The sequence below is a fragment of the Martes martes genome (genome assembly GCF_963455335.1).
Source record: "Martes martes genome assembly, chromosome: 10".
NCBI lineage: Eukaryota > Metazoa > Chordata > Mammalia > Carnivora > Mustelidae > Martes > Martes martes.
The window spans coordinates 101653065-101681062 of record NC_137898.1 but is presented as its reverse complement, the minus strand read 5'-3'; the positions used below and the strand labels follow the sequence as shown (position 1 = coordinate 101681062).

The 27998-nt window shown below is 41.5% G+C and overlaps 1 protein-coding gene across 4 annotated transcripts in view; it reads left to right on the top strand.

Moving 5' to 3' along the window:
* KMT2A (lysine methyltransferase 2A) overlaps nt 1-27998 on the top strand; it is a gene marked incomplete at its 5' end in the record, with an annotated part of 74008 nt that overhangs the window by 18611 nt on the left and 27399 nt on the right. For 2 of the 4 annotated variants that reach the window (XM_080815319.1, XM_080815317.1), the window contains 13 exons: nt 8227-8296; nt 10911-13564; nt 15403-15580; nt 16469-16703; nt 18272-18336; nt 18753-19130; nt 19483-19556; nt 20740-20871; nt 21432-21545; nt 25143-25289; nt 25950-26045; nt 26276-26396; nt 27712-27825. In XM_080815319.1, coding sequence (XP_080671445.1) covers nt 8227-8296; nt 10911-13564; nt 15403-15580; nt 16469-16703; nt 18272-18336; nt 18753-19130; nt 19483-19556; nt 20740-20871; nt 21432-21545; nt 25143-25289; nt 25950-26045; nt 26276-26396; nt 27712-27825 — 4378 coding nt within the window. Of the gene's footprint in view, nt 1-8226; nt 8297-10910; nt 13565-15402; nt 15581-16468; nt 16704-18271; nt 18337-18752; nt 19131-19482; nt 19557-20739; nt 20872-21431; nt 21546-25142; nt 25290-25949; nt 26046-26275; nt 26397-27711; nt 27835-27998 lie in introns of all 4 variants that reach the window. The other 2 variants (XM_080815318.1, XM_080815316.1) reach the window with 1 other exon arrangement.

Below are 27998 nucleotides of genomic sequence, written 5' to 3'. Positions count from 1 at the left end.
GTGCCCTATCTTTTGTTTCCCACATAACTGAGTTTTTGCAAAAGACTTGGCTATACTCATTTCCATTTGTCACTTTTTTAAAAGATTTTATTTATTTATTTATTTATTTATTTATTTATTTATTTTAGAGAGAGAGTGTGTGCATGGGTGTGTGAGTGGGTGGGGGCAGGAGAGGGGAAGTGGGCAGAGGGAGAGGGAAAGAATCTCAAGGAGACCCCCCTGCTGAGCACAGCCTGATTCTAGGCTTGATCTCAGGACTCTGAGATCAGGACCCTGAGATTACGCCCTGAGCCTCAACCAAGAGTCAGAGGTTCAACTGACAGCCACCCAGGTGCCCCCCCATTTTGTCACTTTCTAATCACATCTCTACCCATTGCAGTTTGGCTCTTCCTGCTTCTAACACTGCATTAAAGTTGGCTGTGCTAAGGTTAGGGGTGACCTCCCAGTTTTGCTTTCTGGCCCTTACCCAACTTGACCATCGCTTGTTAATATATTCTTCTCTTGACTATTGTGTGCCTACCACGCATGACCTTTCTCTTGGCCATTCCATCTCCATCTCCATCCTTGGCATCACCTTTATGTTGTTGGGTGGAGGTATAGGTATCTGCCGTTGACCCTCCTTCTCTCTCATTATTCTCTCCTTGGGTGATTGCATTTATATGTACAGTTTTAGTATTCATGTGTGTGTGTGTGTGTGTGTGTGTGTGTGTTTGTGTATTTTTTTTCATGGAACCAGATGTGTTCTCTCCAGATCATTATCCTATCTTAAAATTTGGACAGACATTTCAAATTCAAATACCTGAAGTGAACTCCTTTCCCACTTCTGGAAACCTTTCTTCTTTCTTGTATTCCCAATCTTGGGAAATATCACCACAAACCTGACCAACCTAGGCCAATCAACCTGCGAGTTTTTATTGATTCTTTCCATTCCCTTAACCCTGCATATCAGAATGTTGTCCATTTGCCTCCTGTCTGTGGAATCTGCCCTTTTCCCTCAATCCCCAGTGCTACTGCTGTCATTTTACAACTGCCTTCCTGCCTGCGGTTGTAAAGGTGATCTCTACTTACCCACTGCTGTCATAGCGATCTTTCGAAAATACGAATCCAATCATGCTTCCCTGCCCGCCTGAAAACATTGCTGACGAGCCGTAGAACCTTCAAAATGAGGCCCACACATCCCTGAAGATCAGCTTCCAACTTATGAAGGCATTTAACACCTTTTCATGACCTGCCTCTGTCTTTTTTATCCCCCTTTAGCATCCTGCGCCCCTTTCCCACATTAGCTAGGGCCTCAGCCATTCTACGCTGTTTGTTGTTTCATTTCAGGCCACGTGCTCTTGTCTCTCTGTGCCTTTGTTTGACTCTTCTCTCTGTGTACTGGATCTCTCCCTGACCCTGATTTCTCATCCTTCAAAAGTTAGATTAAGTTTTTGTCTTTTCTCTAATGGCTTTCCTGACCCTTTCTCCTTGGTTGGGTTTGTGTTTCTGCTGCGCTCTCGCCGTATTCATTCCATTAGCACATGTATTCCTCCAGCATAGCAGGCAACACACTGGTGTTCATTAATTTAATCATCTATTTTTAAAGAAAGATTCTTTATTTATTTGAGAGAAAGAGGAAGAAGCAGATTCCCCAAGGAGCAGGGAGCCCAGTTAGGGGCTTGATCCCAGGACCCTGGGATCATGACCTGAGCTGAAGGCAAACACTTAACTGACTGAACCACCCAGAATCCCTCATCATCTCTTCTTAACAGGCTAGCAGGTCCTTGAAGGCAGAAGCTGCCTTTTATGTTTAGATGAGCTGTCCTCATCCCTTAACCCAGAAATGGGCTCATGTATTTGAATGAATGAATGAATGAATGAATCAGTGAGTGAATTGGTTTAGTCTGTCCTGTTAGCCTGAGTACATTCTCCCAGAGCATTCTTTTTTTTTTTTTTTAAGATTTTTATTTATTTATTCGGCAGACAGAGATCACAAGTAGGCAGAGAGGGAGGCAGAGAGGGGGGGAAGAAGGCTCACTGCTGAGCAGAGAGCCCGATGTGGGGCTCGATCCCAGGACTCTGGGATCATGACCCGAGCAGAAGGCAGAGGCTTAACCCACTGAGCCACCCAGGTGCCCCTCCCACAGCATTCTTAAAAAGAAGAATCATTTTGTCTAATTCTTTGGCATCCACCAGTATTTTCTGCTACAGTGCTATTACCACAGTAGCTACTTAATGTTTTATAAACAATTGTATTTCTTTTATTTTCATTTTACAAACATTTATTGAGTGCCAAGTTTGTGCCAGATACTGGGAATACAAAAATAAGTACAGTGTCCCTATCCTCAAAGAGTGAACACTCTAGAGAAGGAAATAAACATGTAAACACATTAAAAAAATCCCTTATGCTAATTAAGTGCTAGTAATTATGTGTACATGTCTTTAAAATGCAACATCAAGACCTTGGTGTTTTAGAGCTTGAAGCAGGAAACACAAAGGGAAATGTGCCAGCAGAAGTGATAGCTACCTGGCCTAAGCTCCCCAGGGAGCCTTGTTACTGCTTTGTAACTAGAACCGAGGTACGCAGTATGCGTCTGCCGTGTTTCTTCATCTTCTTTGGTTCTTTGTGATCTTAGTTCTCCCACGGCCTCCTCATATGATAAAGTCATATATGATGATACCAAAACTTAGAAGCTTCAAATTTCAAAGAATTTCAAACAATTAGAGTATTGGGGTGATTTTGATACTGTCTGTGATTGTTGATGTTAATCTCCAGTTGATTCACCTGTAAAGCTTTGCAGTTGAAGAAATTTGATTATTCAAACTCTTAAGACTAAACATTTTGGAGACTGAATATGCAGAGATACCGTTGCTAAGGGGCATGCCTGAGAAACCTAACGCTTAATTCAGTGCTCCAAAGTGCGGAGGAGTCTCTTGCTAGAAAAGAAAGAATGTGAGCAGACTTTTATCTTGGACCTTTTGCACCTGAGGATGGAAGTGGCTGAAATTGTTTATTTAATAGAAAAGTTTTCAAATTAGCTTTGGAACCTTCACCTTAGCCCTGGAGGTGAAGAACGCCAGGTGAGTGATGATTGGTCTGACTGGTAAACTGGGAAGAATTTAAGGGAGGAACTAAAAGTCTTTGTATTTTAGTTGGAGGTAGGGAAGAAAAGGCATTAAGGTCGATCAGTTGAAAGTTTATCAGATCACTGGTGTTACTAGGAACTGTGTCACATCTAATCAGTGCAGATGGTTTAGGTCTCGATTACCTAAACTCTGATTGCTAATGCTGGAGTGGCGCCTAGTTGCAGTACTGAGGGATGGAAATACACATTGCCGTCCTTTGGAAGGATTTTGAAATTTGTTGAATGTTTCTCTATGAACCGAATACTAATATAAGAGGAAGAATGAACTGTTCCAAGATGTAAGCCAATTTTTTATTCCAGAATACGAGTTACATAGTATTTCATCCTTCACTGGTATTACTTTTTTTTTTTTTTAAAGATTTTATCTATTCATTTGACAGGCAGAGATCACAAGTAGGCAGAGAGGCAGGCAGATAGAGAGAGAGGGGGAAGCAGGCTCCCCGCCGAGCAGAGAGCCCGATGCAGGGCTCCATCCCAGGATCCTGGGATCATGACCTGAGCCGAAAGCAGAGGCTTTAACCCACTGAGCCATCCAGGTGCCCCACTGGCATTACTTTTTGAAAGGAAGAATGAGATTGTGTACCTGCCTGTCTGCCTTCAGGTACTTCTTAGGAGCAGGAATCATGTCTTATCTTTGCATCTGGAGCAGATAGCATATAAATGGCAAACATATAAGTGGTTTTTGAATGAATGAACAAATAAAAGAAATAGTGCTTTGTTTGAAAAGTTGGCTTGGTAGTCCATAATTCCTTGAAACACGGAATTTCATGTATTTTTCTCAAATGTCTTCTTTATATTTTGTATGTAAACATTATTATCTAATACTTATTTGGGGTTCACATAGGTTCTCTTGTGCAAAAAGAAACATTCCTGTTGCCTCATCATTTACAAATGGAACCAGACACTAAAGAGTTAAATTCTTCCATTAAAATAAAAATCCTCAAATGTTAAGGATATTATAAGTAAAGTAGAATTTAGTAGAGGTATACCTGGTAAAGGTATGGCAGAAGTTCTCAAATAATTGGTTACCCTAGAGTTAGGGGTATGGGTCATAACGACAGACAGTCTACACATTTATTATTTTTACAGTTAGATTTGATTTAGGAAGTGACATAGATAGGTTCATTGCATTTTTGATCACTGGAAGCTAAATATGACATAACAGTATTTTATAGTACTCAACTTGGCAAGGATATTTTTCTATGTTTGGAGGAAAGAAAATGTTAAAATCTTGGCATCCTGGACTCCAAGGACATCACTGTTGAGAAGGCACTGGTTTGATGGCTCTTCCCTGTACTCTGTCTTGGAATGCGGTGCTCATCAGGGAAAGCCATACTGAAAGAAAAAGTATGTGTGATGAATGGCTGTTTGGGCCCAGTTCCCAGGAATCCTTGATCATGTGTAGCATGATGTCTCCTGTCCTTTCTCTCTTCAGGGCTGTCCAGGCTGATGGTGCTGTAGTGCCAAATGTGGATTTAATTGCAGCTCCCTTTGTTGGCTTTTTTTGATTAGACATGTTGCCTTAGCCTTTTGATTTTTAGGCAAGTCTAAATCCTTGGGAGGTCAGCACTGTTACCTTGTTTGTGACATCTTCCAGGAACCCCATATGTGAAAGGGGGTGATGGGAGCGAGATGAGAGGGAGGCAGGAAGGACTTCCACTGAACAAGCACCCTCTTGTAGCAGCTCTTTCCCAGCGCTTTCTAGACTAGGCTTCTCTTGGGTTTCTATCTCTCCTTCCTTCCTTCCTTCCTTCCTTTCCTTTCCTTTCTTTCTTTCCTTTCTTCCTTTCTTTTTTTCTTTCTCTCAGCTCTTACTTGGAATTGGAAGTTCAGAGTCAGAAGGCTAGAGCTCTTTACCATAACAATGCAGGCTTTTGTTTTTGGCTTAACTGTCTGGATTACTTAAACAATGGGTAGTTATTTTTAAAGCAAGTTTGAAGAAGTCAACCTGTATTTCAAGTGAAAAAGTTCTTGGGGGAAAGTAGTCTTTTTTGACTGCTCACTCTTTTCTTATTGCAACTACGAGATCATAAGGAAAGAGTTAACGCTTTCTGTCATGTTGGAAAGTACTTGTGAAATTTGAACATTGGCAGTTAGTTCAATTACCGCTTGACAGCTCAGTAGTACTCTGTTTTGGAGCGCATGGCAATTAGGATTGTATAGTTATATTTTGTGAAAGCTTGAAATGGAGAAAAGTGACTCACCAAGGTGGCTGATGGTGAGCATAGCAGTGTGGATCTCTTCCATTTCTTTTTTTTAAGATTTTATTTATTTATTTGACAGACAGAGATCACAAGTAGGCAGAGAGGCAGGCAGAGAGAGAGGAGGAAGCAGGCTCCCTGCTGAGCAGAGAGCCCAATGAGGGGCTCGATCCCAGGACCCTGAGATCATGACCTGAGCGGGAGGCAGAGGCTTAATCCACCTAGCCACCCAGGCGCTCCTTCTTCCATTTCTTTTAAGGATTAATAATCGTTCTTTACCTCACCTGTTGGATACTTCACCTGTCAGTTATTATGTGTAGAGTTGCTAGAACTCTCTCCCTGCAGCACTGGGAGCATAAAATTCATGCATGTAGCAGTGTAGTTCGTCCCTCGGTAAAGTGTTGGGAGGCTTCCAGATGTCTTTGTGAAGTGTCTAGATTAGCGTGTCGTTCCATGAGGATAATGCAGGAAAAGAATGAATTAAATCAGACTTCAAGGATCTGAAAATGGGCATCATGTTAACTTTCACAGGACCTGAAAGAATAGCAGATTTTGTACTGGAGATGAGTTATTTGATTCCTTCAAATATTTATAATTTTAAATTGTAACTATTTTGGTAGGAAGTCTTTGTAACTAACTGTATGATCTTGGGCAAGTCATTTGGCCCTTCCAGAGTCAGTTTCTAAAACCACATCAAAAATAAACTACAGGATGGGTGTTGCCTTATACTTTTCTGAGTAATTTTACATAATTACATAATTTACATAAATTATTTCATTTACTCCTTACAACTCTTCAGTAAATGAAGACATTGAGACATAATAGTAAGTGACTTGTCTAATATATAGCCTGCGAGTGCTGGAACTCAGACCTCAGTGAGTCCTGGGTGCTCCTTAGTCCTGTCATGTGCCAACATGCGAGCGGTGAACTGCGCCCCTCTAAAATTCTAAGGTTATTGTCTTTTTTTTTTTTTTTTTTTTTTAATTTTTTTTTTTCCATGATTTGAGGCAACTTACCACGGGGCTATTTTCTTTGCCTGCTTTTTTTCTCAAAGTACATTGTAAGATTACTATTTTAAATGTCCTTTTTTCCTGCCCAAAAGTATATTTAAAAAATTAACACTATGGGGGCACCTGGAGCATGCAACTCTTTATCTGGGGTTCATGAGTTCGAGTCTCATGTTGGGCATAGAGCTTACTTAAAAGAAAAAAATTAACAGTATGGAATTCCCATTATTGTGACAGGTTTTTGGATTAATTGGGTCTTGTGAGTTTGGGCTTCTCTTTAATGTTGTAGTTTGCGATTATAAACCCTGAAATCATTCGAGAAATTTATTTGGGGTTAAAGCCCCACATGATGAGGTTGTCCTAACTTGTTTTAAGATGAAGAGGTAGGTTTATTCTTATTCACAAATAATATTCATAATAAAAATTTAAATTTGATTTAATGATGAGAGAAGAGATCGTAAAAAGTACCCTAGTCTTGTATTCTTTAAATTTAGGTTTTACACATTCTTGGAATTATAGTGCTTTTCAGACAAATCTCTTTGAAGAGGATAATTTCAGGTTTTTCTTAAATAGTTAAATGCTTTAATAATGTTTAGAACCTCAGAACAAAAACCTTAGATTCTAAGAACTGTCTCTCAGTTGCATAGTTTGCAAGGTCTTAGACTCAGACATTTTGCTCCTCAAAGCATTTAAATTTAAGGGCTGAATCTGCTAATTTGTCTAAAAGGTTGCATGTATTTTTTCATATATTCCTGATTAATAAGTGGTTGAACAGATTAGCACCTGACTGTAGCTTGACACTAACTGGGGAAACAACTTTTCAGAAAATCCACACATGTCCATATGCATGTGGTTGTTGCTCTTGAGAGGAAAATTTGGGGACTTTAATTGTTGGAACATAGTTTGGGGCTTGGCTTATCAGTACAAATTGGAGGTTCAAGGAAATCTGTCTTTTAGTCCTTATTTTATTCTTGTTGTGTGTGGATTTTGTTTCAGGAATCTGAAATTCTGTCTCTCTCATCTCTTTCTGGAAAGAGCTCAGTTTCTGAATCAGTGAATTTCTGTTAAACAGTTTGTTTAAATAGACCACCTGAGAACTTGTCAAAATAAGTTAAATCCTTAAGGATTTTTTGAAAGGGCAAGTTAAAAGTTAGAGGTAAGGGGAAGTTTTTGCCTTTTGGCTTTTCCAAGTATAACAGAGAATAAGATGCTTCCCTAAGGTCTTCTTGAATGCATTATTTCATCCTGTGTGCGGTCATTCATGATCCCTTTCACAAATGCTGCTGCCCACCATTAAGTCTCTTATCACAGGGCATTTTAAAATGATGCCATAAAATGCATGTTGAGAATCTTTGGATCTCAAATGTATAGAAATCACATCTAAATGTCAATTCCTGAGTTAAGGAACTGACAATTATGGCAATTTCAGTCTCTATTAATATTTAGTAGACAAGAGATTACGATATAGTTTATGTTATTCCTTATGTGTGTGTAAACTTATCTACTTGTTGAAAAGATTTGTTTGTTTTATTGGGGCTGTATATTTCTTTCATTGTACTGATTTGCTTACTTGAATTAAAGCCGTTCTTTAATTGTTTTGGGCTGTATCTATAGTTTGAAATTTAGGACTGTCCCCTGTGTACTATGCACCAAAGATGACATTTCAGTGCATTGTTCAATTACTACACAGCTCCTATTTGTCTGTAATGAAGCTGTATGACTGGATCATTTATTTCAATGTCATTTGTTTTATATTATCCATATAAATGATAGCAATTGATATATAGAGTCTAATTTTCCAAATTCATTTGTGTCTCCTCTGGGCATTTCTTTGGGATATGTTCACACTTGTGTTTTTGTTTCTGATTTTAAAATAATTTTCCTTTGTTGTAGGATGAGCAGTTCTTAGGTTTTGGCTCAGATGAAGAAGTCCGAGTACGAAGTCCCACAAGGTCTCCTTCAGGTATGGCCAGTCAAGTGCATGGTGCCTTTTGTTTGTTAAGAGACATGGCTTCCCCTTGCTTTCTTTGCATATAAAGGATGATCTTAAATACTTGAGTGGGGGGGTTGCCTCCTTCTTTTTCTCTCGCACTAAGTAGGAGATGGCTTATGAACTAGACCTCTTTACGGGGCTCTTTGTCAGGCCACTAATGCTTTATTCTTTATAATGCTTCTCTGTGGGAGCTAGCGGGGACATGGGGGGTGTGTGGTCAATTTCCATGGAATGACTAAAAGACCTGGTAGTTGGAATCGAAGGTAACCCGCTCAGAGCATCCTCAGATTCATAGATTTCGAATGATACAGTAGTATATACAACTTCGGGAATAATCTGACTGTTGTTTTTTACAGATGAAATTTGGTCTGCTGTTGTCAAAGAACTAAAAACAAAACATTGGCACTGTACGAAACTATTTTATCTGATCCTTGAAAGGCTGTATTAAAATAAAGAAAATAAAAATGATATGGGGGTATTTCCATTTTTAAGCAATATTTGTCATTGTTCTTGCCAAGAAAATATCTAGAATGTCTTGAAATTCTAGACTTGGAGAAGTTTGCTGAGAGACAGCCCTCAGTGGAATAACATGCCATGGCTTGCAGAATTCTAGTCTGTTTAGGAGAGGGATCTTCTGAGGAAAAAGACATTCCCCATCAGTGCTGCCTTTCTGACTTCTCCTGTGGTTTGCTTTGCTTTGATTTGGATGGGCAGTCTAGTTAAATATGATGTCGTTAGTGGTTCTGTTCTTTGATAGCGACTTAGTTCCTGATGTCCGTTAGCATTTGATGTTCACTTAAGAGTCATCATGTTTGTATAGTAATCTAATTCAAACACTAAGTTGACAGTATCTTTTTTCCCACGTGGCGGGAATGTTGCCATCCTACTTGGGAGGAGTTAGCCAGTAGTACCCCAGTGTCTGTGCCACTTAGACAGTAGCTACATTCTCTTGAAGATGCGATGAATCTGAAAACTTCATATTGGAACATGATTTTAGAGATCATCTGGTCTGACCCTTCATTTCTAGATGACAGAATAAGGCAGGGAAAATACATGATGTGGTTACTCATAAGAGACTTGTGAGTTCTCTGAATATGGTATAGATTAACAGAACTGGACTCTTTTTTCCGTTCTGGTTTTTCTCCTTGTCCACCAAAAAATTCTTTTAAAAATTGGATAAAAGAGGTTTTCCTAAAGTCCTCTGAGTGGCTAGGTTCAAGTATAGCATGATGATCAGGAATCTTATGATATACTTTTGGGTAGGGGTGATTCACAACTCTTCCTTGAATGGTTATCAATCTACCTTGGATGTTGTCTTGTTGTCTCGTTTTTTTGTTTTTTAAACTATCTGGGTATGCTTCACTAATGAAGAAATGAAACTTAGTTTTCCTGCTGTCTATTACTTTAGTTGTAATTAGCATATATTGAGAGTGGATTTATGAATCCTTAATGTATTAAAGGAAGTTTCAAGTTAATTGGTGAGAAAAACACATTTAGGAAGCTAAGGAGTAAGACCTTTGTTGATTTCTGTTCTGTTAGGAAAGTTGGTTCCATTGTCTAAAATGTTCATCATACTTGCATAAATCTCTTTTGATTCCAGTTAGAGGAGGTTTTAGTCTCAGAAGAACATTGAGTCATATCAGAGGTTGGAAAGTCATGAGCTAAGAGAAGATGTGATAGAGCAGGGAGCTCTTAATCCATTTAGAAAATCCAGGTTTATAGGAAGAATTTTAGAGAACAGCCTTGTTTTCTCAAGTCTCTTGATAAGTAGCAAATTGAGCTGTTTTATAAATTGGCAAAGTCCTTTTATTTAGAATAACTGAAGTCTGGTTTAATAAACTATTGATTCACTCTTGACATCAATTAGGGTTAAATCTTTTTTGTAACCTGGGACTAACTAATACAAGAACTTGTAAGTAGAGGAATAGATTAATTACATGTCCCTTCACTGAGGAGTTCACATGCCACTGAGTTCAGTGATCTTATTCTGATGTCTCACGAATGGACATTTTTCTATTCAATAAATCTTCCTTAGTTTACTTTGACAAAACAGACTGAAACTGTAGGAGCTGAACTGCCCAGGTGCTTTCCTGACAAAAGTTGGTATGTTCCCAATTGAAGAGCTCCTTGTTCAAATTTATGAAAGCCAAAATTGCGCTGAAAAGATGGGAGTCTTACTATGAACATGTTCTCAAATATTAATCTTGGTGGCTAGGATATGGAAAAGGTGGCATAGGTTTTTTTTGTAAACCTGTTTTTTTTTTTTAATTAAAAAAAATCCTCGCTCACCTGAAATGGTAGAAAAATCAGTTTTGCATATTAATCACTTGGTTGAAAATCTGTTACCATTATCTTAGTTCTGTTCCAAAAGTTAGATGTTCTAGGTAGAATGTTACTTAACTTAGTTTCTTTGAGGCAAGTTTTCGGTGAAAAGAAACTAAGCCCAATTAAGATGTTTTATTGACTCACTAGACCCAGGTAGAGGTCAGTACAAAATGGCTTGTGCTAAAATATATTCAGCTTAGTCACGACGTGAACTACAAAGCTAAATGTATGCTCTTCATTGTTTAATTTTTATACACAGTTAAAACTAGCCCTCGAAAGCCTCGTGGGAGACCTAGAAGTGGCTCTGACCGAAATTCAGCTATCCTCTCAGATCCGTCTGTGTTTTCCCCTCTAAGTAAATCAGAGACCAAATCTGGAGATAAGATCAAGAAGAAAGATTCTAAAAGCATAGAAAAGAAGAGAGGAAGACCCCCCACCTTCCCTGGAGTAAAAATCAAAATAACACATGGAAAGGACATTTCAGAGCTACCAAAGGGAAGCAAAGAAGATAGCTTGAAAAAGATTAAACGGACACCTTCTGCTACATTTCAGCAAGCCACAAAGATTAAAAAATTACGAGCAGGTAAACTCTCTCCTCTCAAGTCTAAGTTTAAGACAGGGAAGCTTCAAATAGGAAGGAAGGGGGTACAGATTGTCCGACGGCGAGGAAGGCCTCCATCGACAGAAAGGATCAAGACCCCTTCAGGCCTCCTCATTAACTCTGAACTGGAAAAGCCCCAGAAGGTCCGGAAGGACAAGGAAGGAACACCTCCACTCACAAAAGAAGATAAGACAGTAGTCAGACAAAGCCCTCGAAGGATTAAGCCGGTTAGGATTATTCCTTCTTCTAAAAGGACAGATGCCACAATTGCTAAGCAGCTCTTGCAGAGGGCAAAAAAGGGGGCTCAGAAGAAAATTGAGAAAGAAGCAGCTCAGCTGCAGGGAAGAAAGGTGAAGACACAGGTCAAAAACATCCGCCAGTTCATTATGCCTGTCGTCAGTGCCATCTCCTCACGGATCATTAAAACCCCTCGGCGGTTTATAGAGGATGAGGATTATGACCCTCCAATTAAAATTGCCCGACTAGAGTCGACACCGAACAGTAGATTCAGTGCCACGTCCTGTGGATCTTCTGAAAAATCCAGTGCAGCTTCTCAGCACTCCTCTCAGATGTCTTCAGACTCCTCCCGATCTAGCAGCCCCAGCGTTGATACCTCCACGGATTCTCAGGCCTCTGAGGAGATCCAGGTACTTCCTGAAGAGCGGAGCGAGACCCCTGAAGTTCATACTCCACTGCCTATTGCCCAGTCCCCAGAGAACGATAGTACTGACAGGAGAAGCAGGAGGTATTCCGTGTCTGAGAGAAGTTTTGGATCTAGAACGACTAAGAAGCTGTCGACGCTGCAAAGTGCCCCCCAGCAGCAGCCCTCGTCCTCTCCTCCCCCACCTCTGCTGACGCCCCCCCCGCCGCTGCAGCCAGCCTCCAGCATCGCTGACCACACACCGTGGCTCATGCCTCCAACGATCCCCTTAGCATCACCATTTTTGCCTGCTTCCGCTGCTCCCATGCAAGGGAAGCGCAAGTCTATTTTGCGAGAACCGACGTTTAGGTGGACTTCTCTAAAGCATTCTAGGTCAGAGCCACAGTACTTTTCCTCAGCAAAGTATGCCAAAGAAGGTCTTATTCGCAAACCAATATTTGATAATTTCCGACCCCCTCCACTAACTCCTGAGGATGTCGGCTTCGCGTCCGGTTTTTCTCCATCCGGTCCTGCTGCTTCAGCCCGATTGTTCTCACCACTCCACTCTGGAACAAGGTTCGATATGCACAAAAGGAGCCCTCTTCTGAGAGCTCCGAGATTTACTCCAAGTGAGGCTCATTCTAGAATCTTTGAGTCGGTCACCTTGCCCAGTAATCGAACTTCTGCTGGAACATCTTCTTCAGGAGTCTCCAACAGAAAAAGGAAAAGAAAAGTCTTTAGCCCTATTCGATCTGAACCAAGATCTCCTTCTCACTCCATGAGGACACGAAGTGGAAGGCTTAGTACTGCCGAGCTGTCACCGCTCACCCCGCCGTCTTCTGTCTCTTCCTCGTTAAGCATATCTGTTAGTCCTCTTGCCACTAGTGCCTTAAACCCGACTTTTACTTTTCCTTCTCATTCCCTGACTCAGTCTGGGGAATCTGCAGAGAAAAGCCAGAGACCAAGGAAGCAGGCTAGTGCTCCGGCAGAGCCATTTTCATCCGGCAGCCCCACTCCTCTCTTCCCTTGGTTTACCCCAGGCTCTCAGACTGAGAGAGGGAGAAATAAAGACAAGGCCCCCGAGGAGCTGTCCAAAGATCGAGATGCTGACAAGAGCGTGGAGAAGGACAAGAGTAGAGAGAGAGACCGGGAGAGAGAAAAAGAGAATAAGCGGGAGTCAAGGAAAGAGAAAAGGAAAAAGGGATCAGAAATTCAGAGTAGTTCTGCTTTGTATCCTGTGGGTAGGGTTTCCAAAGACAAGGTTGTCGGTGAAGATGTTGCCGCTTCATCTTCTGCCAAAAAAGCAACAGGGCGGAAGAAGTCTTCATCACTTGATTCTGGGACTGATATTGCTTCTGTGACTCTTGGGGATACAACAGCTGTCAAAACCAAAATACTTATAAAGAAAGGGAGAGGAAATCTGGAAAAAAACAACTTGGACCTCGGCCCAACTGCCCCATCCCTGGAGAAGGAGAAAACCCTCTGCCTTTCCACTCCTTCATCTAGCACTGTTAAACATTCCACTTCCTCCATAGGCTCCATGTTGGCTCAGGCAGACAAGCTTCCTATGACGGACAAGAGGGTTGCCAGCCTCCTAAAAAAGGCCAAAGCCCAGCTCTGCAAGATTGAGAAGAGTAAGAGTCTTAAACAAACCGACCAGCCCAAAGCACAGGTACTCTTTTCCATCTTGCCTGTTAGAACTCAGCAGTTTATCGAGCCCCTTCTGTGAGTGACTTTTAGACGAAGTGTCTCAGTGACACCTACTTCCAGGAATCAGGAGAAGGGCAGAGGACGTGGTGGCATTTACAGCGGTCCTTCAAGGACTGGTAGGATTTTGAGAGGGGAGAACATTCTTTTTTTCTTTTCTTTTTCTTTTTCTTTCTTTCTTTCTTTTTTTTTTTTTTTTTAAGAGAGAGAACGCACCTGCATGTGATGGCAAGCAGGTGGGGGTAGACGACCCTGGAAAGAGACAGATTCTTAAGGTCCATGCCCAGCGCAGAACCCAACTCGGGGCTTGATCTCACGACCCTGAGATCATGACCTGAGCTGAAATCAAGAGTAGGACGCTTAACCGACTGAGCCACCCAGGTGCCGTAGGGAAAACGTTCTAAACCAGAGGGCACAGTGTGGGTGGAGGAAAAAGTATGAGACACATTTGAGAGGAATGGCTGATGGCTGGACTGGGCTGCACAGGAAGGTGGTGACTTAAGGCTGAAAGGTAGTCTGTACCTCGTGGGTTTGGTATGGTGGAATCTGTGACCTAATGCTGAAGATGCATTTTTGTAGTCAAACTGGTTTACTGTCGTTTACTATAGAAAATGGGGTGGAGGAGGCGCCTGGGTGGCTCAGGCATTAAGCGTCTGCCTTCGGCTTGGGTCGTGATCCCGGGATCCTGGGTTGGAGCCCCGGATCAGGCTCCCTGCTCAGCGGGAAACCTGCTTCTCCCTTTCCCGCTCCCCCTGCTTATGTTCCCTCTCTCACTGTGTCTCTCTCTCTGTGTCAAATAAATGAATAAAGTCTTAAAAAAAAGAAAAAAGAAAAAACAGGGTTGTGGAGGGGCTTCTCTTCCTCTGAGCAGCAAGTGATTAGAGCAGTAGGTAATAAGCATTGGCAGAACACAGATGAGAAGCACTTAGCCTTAAGTTGAAGGCAGAAAAGCTGTAGGATTCAGTTTGTTAAGATGATGACAAATTTTACAAAGAACAGGTTTTTTTAATTTAATTTTATTTATTTAATTTAATTTAATTAATTAATTTATTTATTTTTATTTTATTTTATTTTTTTTTAACAAGGTAGCTGGACACTGGCCTCTTCTGAGAAAACCTGCTGATCTTTAGGTTCTTTTTAAAAATTGCCGTAGTAGATAACGTATTTATGCCCGCATACCAGGTTAGGTTAGGATGACCACACATTTAGGTTTTTCGTGTTGTTCAACCTAGAGCCGTATTTATATTTAGTAATTTTGCCAGTTGAGAGTTCTGGCAGGAGTATGATGGGATTTATTTCTGATACCATTTTGGATGTTTTTTGGTTAGCCTCCTAGTGATAGGAGCAGCAGTGCTTTAAAATGCGAGACGTTTCTGTGCTGAGCTGTAGCCTTTCACGCGTACAATTTTAAGTTGTCTCCCCTACTTCTCTGTTGATCGGGGAAATAGAAGAAATAGTCTGTGATTAGATAAGCCCTGTTCACTCCAGGCCAAACTTTTGCATAATGCAGCTTGAGTTTTGAGGGGAGTTTTAAAGCAGTGGTATAATGGCAAATAAAAACTTAGTTGATTTCTTTTTTTTTTTTATTAAGAGCCCTGCCCCCCCCCCCTTTTTGGCTGCCAATTTTAGAATACAGAGCTAATCGATTTCTGTAGATTGTCATGGCCTATCCTCTGGGAATAGCTAGAACTGTATATGTTGGTTCTAGGTTGTAATAACCTACCAGCTACACCTTGGCTTCATTTATTTACATTCTCAACATGTGTGCTTGCTCTTGTTCGTTTTGACTTGCCTCTTATTCAGGGTCAAGAAAGTGATTCATCAGAGACCTCTGTGCGAGGACCCCGCATTAAACATGTCTGCAGAAGAGCTGCCGTTGCCCTTGGCCGAAAACGAGCTGTGTTTCCTGATGACATGCCCACCCTGAGTGCCTTACCATGGGAAGAACGAGAGAAGATTTTGTCTTCCATGGGGAATGATGGTAGGTCAGAGGTGTCAGCCTTGAAGTCTGAGCAGATTTGATTAGTTTGCTGGTCATTCTGGGGATACCTAGTAGGCTCTTCATAGCACTTTTTGTTAGTCTGGGTCCTCCAAAAAGCAAATGGCAAGGGTGTATTAAATATGCAAGGGTTACACTAGAGAAAGTGCCCAAGAGAGAAAATGGGAGGGAGCTGGGGAAGGCTGGGGTAACAGTCAGACTGCTGTGCAAGTGTGACCCCAAGGAAAGAGAGAGGGAGGGAGGGTTGGGCAGAATCTTCCCAGACTGTTTTCCCAGAGAGTTTGGCAAGGCTGTCAGGGAGTCCTTGAGCAAAAGCTGACGGTTGTCTCCCAGGAACGGGCCCGCCTTAATATCCCTGCCATGCTCAGTCACTACCCGGGAGCAGCCCTTTGGTAAGTGTGGCCTCGGCATACCGCTGGATTTCAGAGCACAGCCGTTGGCCCTTGGTCAGTGAGCCCCGTCCCCCGTGCTTGGAGGTCTGGGAGGCACATTCTCATGGTTGCATTTTGACGCTGGATGACTTAAATGCTAGGTGACTGCTCATATAAAATGGAGAGATTCAGAGAATCTTAGGAAGCATTCAGTTCACATTCTTGGTTTTAGGTTAGACTGTGTTTTGTTCTCAGTGTTCAGATTTCTGCTTCCATCAAGCTGCAAGTTATAGGCGTTTTAAAAAAATTTAAAGAATTATTTAAAACAGGCTCTGATTTCTTCCTAAGAATATTTTTATTATGATGTATTTCATTTTTGGAGTCCCAGTTAAAATGAGGCTTGGATGTATATAATGATATGGATTTTGAGGAATTCCGCCTCTGCTCCCAAGAAGGAATTAGACACTCCCTCAGAACTAATGACACGTTTCTTTAACAGACAAGTCATCAATTGCTGGCTCAGAAGATGCTGAACCTCTTGCTCCGCCCATCAAACCAATTAAACCCGTTACCAGAAACAAGGCGCCTCAGGAACCTCCAGTAAAGAAAGGGCGACGATCCAGGCGGTGTGGGCAGTGTCCCGGCTGCCAGGTGCCTGAGGACTGTGGTGTTTGTACTAACTGCTTAGACAAACCCAAGTTTGGTGGCCGAAATATAAAGAAGCAGTGCTGCAAGTGAGTGGGTGTCTTCCTCTGAGGTGTGGACTTCTCAGCCGTGGCGGTTGTGTGTTCATGCCTGGACTGTTGCAGGGATGCAGCAGAAGGCTGAGTGTGGTTGTGTCGTGTCTCCTTGACGTGCAAGGCTAGTTGCAGAGTTGGATTTTGTGATGTGGCCAGGTTTGGGCTGTCCTTAAATAAGAAATACTCAGGCAGCACTGTCTAGTAGAAAGTCCCGCAGTGGCGGAAGTAGTCTCTGTCTGCGTAGTCCGCGTGGTAGCCATTAGCCGGACATGGCTGTAGAACACTGGAGGTGTGGTTAGTGTGACCAAGGAACTGCTGTTTAATTGCATTGCATTTCAATTAACTTAAATTTAAATGGCCACATGTGCCTAGTGGCTACCATATGAGTGCAGCTCTGGAGGGCTTCCGTGTAAACACTGACGAATTTATATATTTATATTTTATACATTATATCAGTTATATAGAAGTCACATGTATATGAAATATTTACATATAACTGAGCTGTAATTTATATTTAATGTATATATTATAGTATCTAATTGTATTATAATTTTCCAGGTCAGTTGAAATTAATCTTTATGGCATTGAGGAAAAAAGTGGTGATATCTTAGTCTGGCTTTCTAACTCCCCAGAGTATTTTCATGCACATGGAGTTTTTGATCTGAAAGTTTTGATTACTCGATCTCTTCTCCCTTTCTTAAGTCAGTTTGTGGATTCACTTTCTGCTCTTTGGGATAATTTGTTTTAAATGGGTCAAGAAAGTTGCACAAACAAGTTTTAGTGACGGAGCATCTCATAAAGTGTCTGCTACACGGAGGACATATTAGCAATAGGTATTTGCTGAATGAATGGTAACATGAAAATGGTTTATAGAAAATGTGGTTGGGAGAAGTTAGTTCAGGGGAGACAGTTTCTAGGAGACAGTAAGTAGTTCTGGGCTCTGCTTTAGTCTGGCCTTAATTAAGTAAGAATCTTGTCTCAGTCCCACTAGTGGAAAGAAATGAGACAAATCACAGATCAGCAGAAAGGTACATGATTGCAGGATAAACCTGCGCTGTAATTTGGGGGTTGAAATGTATTCAGCTCAGTTTCAGACTTCAGAGTAAGTCTTAGTTTCTTAGTTAAATTGAGGAGTGAAATGTGTATCAAAGCCCCCTGAGATCTGTTGCATCATAGTGTCAAACAAAGGACTTGTTGGTTAATTTTCGTCCATTTTTATTCAGATTACTATATGAATATTAATCTCATAAGGGAGCAGAACCAGTTTGACTTTAAGAAACACCAGCTGATGATTTTGTGTGTGTGGTGCTAAGTTAGTACTGGGTTATAAGAAATTTGAGTCCCATTTCAAAAATAATTTGATATATATTCCTTTTAGACCCTAAAGGTAGGCAAACTGCTGATCGAAGCATTCAGAGGCTCAGATTGAATCTGAGTACTTTTTTCAGCCCTCAAAATAACCTAATGAAGGTTCACTGGTTTTTGCAGACAGATTAACACTTGTTTCAATGGCTTTCCTTCTAAATGTTGTTTACTTTTTATGGTGTCCCTTGTCATCCTAGGATGAGAAAATGTCAGAATCTACAATGGATGCCTTCCAAAGCCTACCTTCAGAAGCAAGCAAAAGGTAGCGTTGTCTGAAGATCTTCCCCAAATGCTTCCTGCTCTAATGCCAGAGTCATATACATCTGGTGTAAATAGAATGCCAGTTGCTCGTTCGTTCATTGTTTGACTGCTCTTCCCAGGGAGTTGGTGGTGGTTGAAGCTGGGTGGCAGTTCCATGAGGGTTCATCTTACTAGTCCCTTTACTTTGAAATGTTCCATAATCAAAAAAATTTTTAAATTCCTGGAACAATTCCAGTCCATTCCTTTTCCGAGAGTGACACAAATACCCCCGTCTCACCTGACCAGCTCACTCCTTCCAGTGTTGACTCAGCTGTAGGGCACTATGAACATGATTGTACTACATCCCTCTGCTTCTGTCTTAAAAAAAGCTTTTCTCACTTATTACAGATAAATCATCTTGGTTTTTTCCCCCCCTAGCTGTGAAAAAGAAAGAGAAAAAGTCTAAAACCAGCGAAAAGAAAGAGAGCAAGGAGAGCAGCGTTGGCAAGAGCGTGGTGGACTCTGGGCAGAAGCCTGCCCCATCAGCAAGAGAGGACCCCGCCCCCAAGAAAAGCAATAGCGAACCTCCGCCTCGAAAGCCCATCGAGGAGAAGAGCGAAGAAGGGAACGCCCCTGCCCCAGTTCCTGAATCCAAACAAGTTACCACGCCAGCTTCCAGGAAGTCCAGCAAGCAGGCCTCCCAGCCAGTGCCAGTCACCCCTCCACAGCCATCCAGCACAGCACCACCGAGAAAAGAAGTTCCCAAGACCACTCTTAGTGAGCCCAAGAAAAAGCAGCCTCCACCACCAGAATCAGGTGAGTGAGGAAGGCAAGAAGGAGTGGCTGAGCCAGAAATACCAGCAAAGAACACCAGTGTCTTTCTTAAACAGCATTTGGAAACCCAAAATGTACATTTGTGAGCCTTTAGTTAAGGAAAACTAGCTCTCTTTTAAGCTATTTATATAATAATAAAGAAATAGAAGCAAAAAACCAGTTAAGTTGGAGGTATTGTCTTAATTTCCTCTGTAAAGCCTAGAGTTTAAGTCAGTTTTTGTGTTTCCTAATGCCCCTTTTTTCACAGGCCAGTAAGTCCTGAGGTGGTCATTGCTGTTTAGCACGAACTCTGAGTTTAGTGGCATCTGACTGCAATTTATTTTGAATTCTTTAGGTCCAGAGCAAAGCAAGCAGAAAAAAGTGGCTCCTCGCCCAAGTATTCCTGTAAAACAAAAACCAAAAGAAAAGGTGAGGAGAGATTTGTTTCTCAGCCATTGCTCAGGGATGTGTTCCATTCTGCAGGGACATAGTATTATCCTTGACATTTACGTGACTGAGTGAGTGAACCCGCGGATCTGCTTCTCTGTAGATGGCAGTGGACTTCCTTAAAGTGAACAAACTTCCGGTTAGGCTTTAGCTCATTTTGTTTTTTGTCTTTCCCCTTCTTTGTGGCCTTCTGTGCTTAGGCTGACACCACAGGGCGCTTACTGTGATTGTTCTTTGCCCTGAGCATGCTTTAGTGATACTGGTCTACAGCAGTCACCCTTCCCTATGTCCACTATGTTTATTATGTGGAGAGAGAGGTCTTTAAGAATCTTCTGGCTCGGGGTGCCTGGGTGTCTCAGCCGGTTGATTGTCTGACTCTTGATTTCTGTTCCGGTCATGATCTCAGGGTAGTGGGATCAAACAGCGTAGAGTCTCCCTCCACATTTCCCTCTGCCCCTCTCTCTGTGAGCACGTGCGCTTTTTTCTCTCTTTCTCAAATAAACATATTTTTCAAAAAAAAAAAAGTTAAAAAAGAAAAGACTCTTCTGGCTCGTTCTGCCGTCTCTCTGTGCCCCCATAATGGTGTGGTGAGCATCCTGGCTAGTGAACCAGCAATGCCTAGGAGAGGCAGATACCAGGGTTTTAGGAAGCCTTGCTCCGAGGTCATTGTCTGGTTCTAACTGTGGTGGTAAAGCATGGTTACCCTGACGAGTTGAAATCACTGATGGTCACAGGGCTGCGAACACTGCTGTGACCATCCTAGACCGTTTTAACAAGAGTGGAATGATCAGCCCCAGGTTCGATGTGCAGCCCAAAGATCTAGAAAAATGATCTAGAAAATGGCAGAATAAACTGCTCCCATGCTGTCTCTTTGGTTTTATTGTGCCAACAACCTCAGCTGGCATCATGGACCACGAAAAAGCAAGACAAGAACCCACAAGAGGGAGAAAGTCCCGGAATTCTTCTAGGGCTGTAATGCATACATAAAATGCCTCCATGGAAAAAAAGAATCTGAAGATTAATTCTCTGTGTCTGTGGGATACTTGTGTTGGAAGCGTGGTTTCCAGAGCTCTTAATTAGATTGGTTGTTTGCATTGTTACCTGTTGCAAAAGTGTGGGCAAGTGGGATGTGGTTTTGTTCTTTATCCATCTTCTATCTCTATAGGAAAAGCCACCTCCAGTCAGTAAGCAGGAGAACACAGGCACTTTGAACATCCTCAGCACTCTCTCCAATGGCAATAGTTCGAAGCAAAAAATCCCAGCCGATGGAGTCCACAGGATCAGAGTGGACTTTAAGGTAAAAGTGTTTCGTGACCATGTAGCATGTCGAGGTGATGGGCTTCAAATCAGAAAAATGGTGTTATCCAGGATATTGATGAAAGGGGGAGTTCAGCACCCAGTCAGGGAGTGAGAGCTCCCCGTTGGCAGGTGGGTTCAGGTGTGAGAGAGCTCTGGTCAGTGTCGTGAGGTCACCATTTACGAGCGGACAAATGAACGCTGGCATCAGCCTGAGCAAAAAAGTGCATTTGGATGAGAACAGCGTCTGAGGAAATAATTCCTTCACGTGAGAATTCTCCAACCATGATGATTGCTTGAATCAGCAAAGCTCTAAGGAAAAGTCACTCCCGGGGTATCTTTGCATTCTCGTTAACATGAATTAAACCAGTAGGTGAGCATTTTAACAGTTTGTGTCTGAAACGAACAGTTTTTAAAGCAGCAGTTAACTCTTGAACCCACTGAAACGAAGTCTTCTTGCCACTCCGGTGTCACTCGGAATTGATGTTTGCTGGCCTTGCTCTCGATCCAAAGCTGTGTCACCAGAACACTTCCATAAACGATCCGTCTCTCTCTCCACAGGAGGATTGTGAAGCAGAAAATGTGTGGGAGATGGGAGGCTTAGGAATCTTGACCTCTGTCCCTATAACACCCAGAGTGGTTTGCTTTCTCTGTGCCAGCAGTGGGCACGTAGAGGTAAGAGAAGCTGCTTCTCGGTACCCCAGACAGTTGAATGGTAGATGATTTTGCTGTGATGAAAGAAATCATTTCTTCTGTCTTGTTGGTATGTAGCAGGTACTACTCTCTCTTTATTTTTTATTTTTTATTTTTTTAAAGTAGTCTTTGGGGTGCCTGTGTGGCTCAGTCCTTGGGCGTCTGCCTTAGACTCAGGTCATGATCCCCAGGTCCTGGGATCAAGCCCCATATCAGGCTCCCTGCTCAGTGGGGAACCTGCCTGTCCTTCTCCAGCTCCCCCTGCTTGTGTTCCCTCTCTCGCTGTGTCTCTCCCTGTCATCAATAAATAACATCTTTAAAAAAAAATTTTTTTTTTAAGTAATCTTTATGCCCAGTGTGGGGCTTGAACTTAGAACCCAGAGAGCAAGAGCCGCACTCTCAGCCGACTGAGCCAGCCGGGCACCCCTACTGGCCTCACTTTAATCCAGCTAATGAAATGCTTCAGAAGTTTTTTATAGATTTCATGAAGGAATCTGCTTCTTAGTAGAGGAGCAGAATTACTGAGTGTAAAAGTTTTAATGGTCTCATCTCTTAAATGCACTCTTTTTATTAGAGTTCTGATAGTTCTGCTAAATGTCCAAACGTGGCAGAAGTGATATAGTGCACTTCTGGAAAAAGAAATAGCTGTCTTACATTGACTGTCAAAATCCCCTTGTCTATAAAGAGCTCTTAGCAATTAATAAGAAAAAGGAACAACGCCCAGTAAAAATAAATAGGCTGTGGACAGGAATATGTAATTCACAAAATGAGAAATAAAAACATGGTGAGCAGGGGTCATTAAGCCTTCTGATGACCGAAAATTGGACGTTAAAGCATGATTAAAAAGATCATGTGGGAAGAGGTGCCGGCTGGCTCATTTGGTGGAGGTTGTGAGTTTGAGCCCCACATTAGCCATAGAGATTGCTTAAAAAAGTAAAATCTTTAGAGACACTGGTTTGGCACAGTTGATTAAGCATCTGACTCTTGGTTTCAACTCAGGTCATGATCTCAGGGTTGTGAGATCGAGCTCCCATCAGCTCCGAGTCTGCTGGAGATTCTCTCTTTCCCTCTCCTGTCCCCCCCTCTCCTCAGTAAATAAATTAATAGAAGCTCAAAAATAAACTAATAAAATCTTTTTTAAAAAATCATGTGGGGGGAAAAGGATCATGTGGAAATAGGGACTTCCTGTTGGTGGAATCTAAGTTAGTTGCTGTCTTTCTTTCTGAGGAAACTGTTCAGAAATACATATTTATCCTTAAAATGAACATACAGTCTAACCCAGCAGTGGCACTCAAGGCATTTATCCTAAGGATATAATTAGAGAAATCAACAAATAGGTATATGCATGCGTAGGTATGTGTGATTATATGTGTGTGTACAATACATACATATATATATGTGATAAACCCTTCTGTCTCTATATACGGTAAACACAAGGGTTTATTTCAGTACTGTTCATGATGATAATAAATAGGAGACAACCTAAAGTTTGTCAATAAGGAGCGGGAGTCTTTAATCATAGGATATGCATATAAGAGCAAAGATAATAATAATAATAATAATATAGATGGATACTGACGTGTCCATGACACACCACTGAGATAAAAGAGCAGGTTACAAAGTAGTATATGTAAAGCGTGATCCCATTTTGGGTTTTGGACATTGTTTTAAAAATGTATATGCAGAAAGAATTGTGGAAGGATTTACACCAAAATCTTGAAAATGTGGTTGGATTAGGAGTGCCTTGTTTTCTCTTTATTTTTCTTTATCCTTTTGAGTCTTTTGCAGTGAGTATTTGCCACCTCTGCAATAAAGAAGTAAAAGCACGATTTTAAATTGGAAGCAGTAGCTTGTCACTCACACGGTCCTCACTTCCAGAATACCTCCTTAGCTTGTTACTTTATCACATGTGTTTTAAGGTCATGAAGAAATTCCAAGACCAGATTATCGTGCACGTATTGAGCAATCAGGCAGACTCACTAGCTAAGAGATTCAGTCCTGCCCACTTGCTATGTTAAATTGTGTGGTAGTAAAATATAATATATAGTATGTTATATATATTATATTTTATGTATATATACATATATATACTGTATATAGTATAAAATAATACCATTATAAATTATGGTATTCAATCATTAAGCAAATATTTTAGTGCCTGTTATGAACAATAACATTGTTCCAAATGGTGGGGCTGCTTTAGATAATACTGACTATTCGGTTCACAAATGTTAGGGGTCTACTGTATCTCTTGCCCATAATCTTAATGCTTTCCCTCCACACATATGCTGCCCACAGGTATAACTTGTAGCTCCAGTCCTTCAACTTCTGTGATAAAACGAGTTTTTTTCTTTCAGAGTATAATTGCTTTAATTTAAATTGTGTAGTTGTGCACAGCAACCCAACAGGATTCCTAAAAACTGAGATAGAGAATGACTAGCTCACCGCCTGCAGCATACTCCTGCTAAAGTGTAACCAGTGTTTGATGAATTCTGATATTTGAGGTTTGTTTGTTGGTTTTAAGATTTATTTATTTATTTGAGAGAGAGAGGGCACACAGTGGGGACAGGCAGAGGGAGAGGGAGACTCTCAAGCAGACTCGCGGAGTGTAGAGCCTGATGCCGGCTCGGTCCCAGGACCATGAGATCACAGCCTGAGCCCAAACTGAGTTAGGTGCTTAACCAACTGCGCCACCTACAGATCCCCAGACATTAGAATTTTTAAAAACTTTCTATGCTGACGTTATTTCAGATTTGCAGAAAAGTTACAAGAGTAGTACAAAGAATTCCCATATACCCTTCACCCACATTTCCCAAATGTTCATATGTTTATTTGCTTTATCCTTTTCTTTGTGTGTCTGTATTTTACAAAGTGAGAAATAAAATATGTACATACATTTTATATATATAACACTTTTTTTTCTAAAAATTGGGATGTTGTAGACCTGTCCTTTTATATCTAAATATTTTACTATGTATTTTGTAAAAGGCATTCTCTCATATCATCATGGTATAGCTGTCAAAGTGTGGAAATTAACAGTTACTGTTATCTAATCTATAAACCTTATTTAGTTTTGACCAGTTGTCCCAATAATTCTGCTATGGCAAAAGAAAAGTCTGGGTCATCCTCATTTAAATTTTTAAAAAGTCCTTAACATGAAAATAACATTTCTACAATTAGAGATGGAAAGGACAAACGAGAGCTTGCAACTGTCTTTAGTATCTTGTAGGAAGCCTTTAACCCTCCCTCTTTCCCCCTTCCGATAGCTCTTGCTTGTACCTCACCTTCGGCACTTAGTGCATTCTGGTAAATCTGGGATTACATTTATTTTGTTACTTTTTAAATTCTACCATTATTACTTTAGGCCCCTGCGTCTCCTGCAGTGCCTAATCTTGTGCTTTTTTTTCATAGTCATTGCTAAATGATTATGTGTTAAATTTAAAAAAAACACACACACATACACACACACACACCCCGCCCCGCCCCCATTGGACTCCTAAAGCCTGAAGTCTGTAAATAGCGTTTGGTTGATGTCTCTACATGTTATTTGACAACTTCTATGTTCCGGTCTTACCCTAGTTTGTGTATTGCCAAGTCTGTTGTGAGCCCTTCCACAAGTTTTGTTTAGAGGAGAACGAGCGCCCCCTGGAGGACCAGCTGGAGAACTGGTGTTGTCGCCGCTGCAAGTTCTGTCATGTTTGTGGAAGGCAGCATCAGGCTACCAAGGTATAAAACTAAGTAACAGAACTGTTTAGAGCATTACTCGCTATCTCAGTTTCTGCCTTCTGGTTTAAGGTTTTGTATCTATATTTTTTCTCTGCTGACTTAGTCTGTTCTGACTATTTAATTGGGTATAATTCATTGCCTATTTTTATGTTTTAATTTGGGGAATAGAAGAGAAAATGTGGCATTAGATAAAATCCCCCCAAAAAACTCCAGTCTGCCTGATAAGAATATTCATCTGGGTGCCTTTGGCAGGACACAAGTCCCACTGCTTTCTTTGAGAGTAATATAATTTAGGAGACAATGTAAATTGTTCTAGTGACGTGCGATACTTACTTGAAGGTGAATATGAAATGGGCACTAAATGCTCATCTCTGTGTGTGTGTGTGTGTGTGTGTGTGTGTGTGTGTGTGATACCCACTTTCTTGCCTTCATATTTTCTTCCCTTTTTTTTATTGGTGTATAGCTGACATACGATATGATATTAGTTTTAAGTGTGCGACTCAGTGCTCACCACGAGACGCACGGTCCCCATCTGGTGTCACACGTTATGACAGTCTCACGGACTGTATTCCCTCAGCTGTATTTCTCATCTCTGCGACGTAGTTACTTCATAACTGGAAGCGTGTACCTCTTCATCCCTTACCTTTGTGTTCCCTACAGCAGCTGCTGGAGTGTAATAAGTGCCGAAACAGCTATCACCCCGAGTGCCTGGGACCAAACTACCCCACCAAGCCCACCAAGAAAAAGAAAGTTTGGGTGAGTACCCATATGACGCTGTTGCAGAGAGAACTCACATGGGGCTCTTGGGCTTGTAACGGGGATCCCCTTGCTGGAGTATGTCCCTGTGACTGTTTTTCGGTCTCATTATTAGGAAGAGCCAACCCAGGAAAGAGGTCAACTTGAGAAACGGATTGCGCATGAGGTCTCTTTAAATGAGATGAGCTCTTAAAAATGGGAATTCCCGTTGAATTTTTTTCCTTTTCCAGATCTGCACCAAGTGTGTTCGCTGCAAGAGCTGTGGATCCACAACTCCAGGCAAAGGGTGGGATGCACAGTGGTCTCACGATTTCTCACTGTGCCACGACTGTGCCAAACTCTTTGCTAAAGGTACTTTAAAAAAGCCAGTTTTGTCAACTTGTAGAAGTTGTATTTGGTGTTTTGAAGGAGAACTGGACACTGCAGTGCAATGAAGTAAAAAGTTTTATCTGTCTTGTCAAGAACACCATCTAGACCCATTTACTAAGTTCCTGATCTTGCTCTTTACAGTGGAGTATTACAGCAACTAGAAATGCTTTGTTAACTTATATGGGAAGAATTAAGGGGACTTTTTGTAATAACTAACCACAGAAGAAATGCTCTAAGCCAGTATTTCCCATTGTGAGGTATATAGACATTTGATTGTTCTAGAAATGATTTTAGGTGGTACTGAGTCAAACATTTTAGTAGTTACGTTAGAAAAATTTATATCTAATAACTCATTTTACTGACTTATGATAATAATGATACAGAGTTTACTATTGAATTTATTTTAAAGTAATCTATTAAGTAAAGAATAACAGGGGGAGCGCCTGGGTGACTCTATTTGTTGGATAAGCATCTGCCTATGGCTGAGGTCATGATCTCAGGGTACTGGGATAGAGTCCCGTGTTAGGCTCCCCATCCAGTGGAAAGCCTGCTTCTGCCTCCCGCTGCTGCTCCCCTGCTTGTGCTCATTCTCTCTGTCAAATAAATGAATAAATAAATACAGCTTTAAAAAAAAAAATGTAGTGGGGGGGTGCATGGATAAAGCAAATTGATGAAAGCTGTCATTTGTGTTGAATTTTAGAAACTGCTGCTCTGAGCTCTAACTTAAACCACTAAGAATAAGGAGAGAGTGTAAATTAACTGCTTTTTTAATCCCACCTCTTCACCTCTTTTTGAAAATACAAACCTTTCTTTGGAATGTGCAAGAGAGAACATTCTCTCATTCTTTTTCTCCTGTGTTCTTTGTAAACTCTACCTCGTGACCTTTTTTTTTTTTTTTTTAAATTAATTTATTTGACAGACAGAGATCCCAAGTAAGGAGAGAGGCAGGCAGAGAGAGAGGAAGGGAAGCAGGCTCCCTGCTGAGCAGAGAGCCCCATGTGGGGCTCGATCCCAGGACCCTGAGATCACGACCTGAGCTGAAGGCAGAGGCTTTAACCCACTGAGCCACCCAGGCGCCCCTACCTCGTGACTTTTAGGAATGAGTCTCAATAAAATCAGTGGCATATTCTAAGAGCTCAGGAAAACCTGGACACTTGACAGATGTGTGAGCGTTGCATAGTAGGTCCCCGCTGGCACCTGTGAGCAGCTACAGAGGAGAGCTGGCACACGGAGCTAGGGCCTGGGAGGCACTGGTGTGTAAGCCAGAGCGCTGCTGAAAAGTGTGCTTTGCTTTCAGGGAACTTCTGCCCTCTCTGTGATAAGTGTTATGATGACGATGACTACGAGAGTAAGATGATGCAGTGTGGAAAGTGTGATCGCTGGGTCCATTCCAAATGTGAGAATCTTTCAGGTACAGAAGGTTGGAGTCTTTTTATTACAGTTTCTTCTTGCTTGGTACATTTATAGCCCCCAAAGTAATTTGTAAACGTAAAGTTATGGCCATGTTGTTGCTTGAAGTCTTCTGAAATTTCCACCTCTATAAGCACCTTCTTGTCAAGTTGTGCTCATTTATCGTGAACGTAT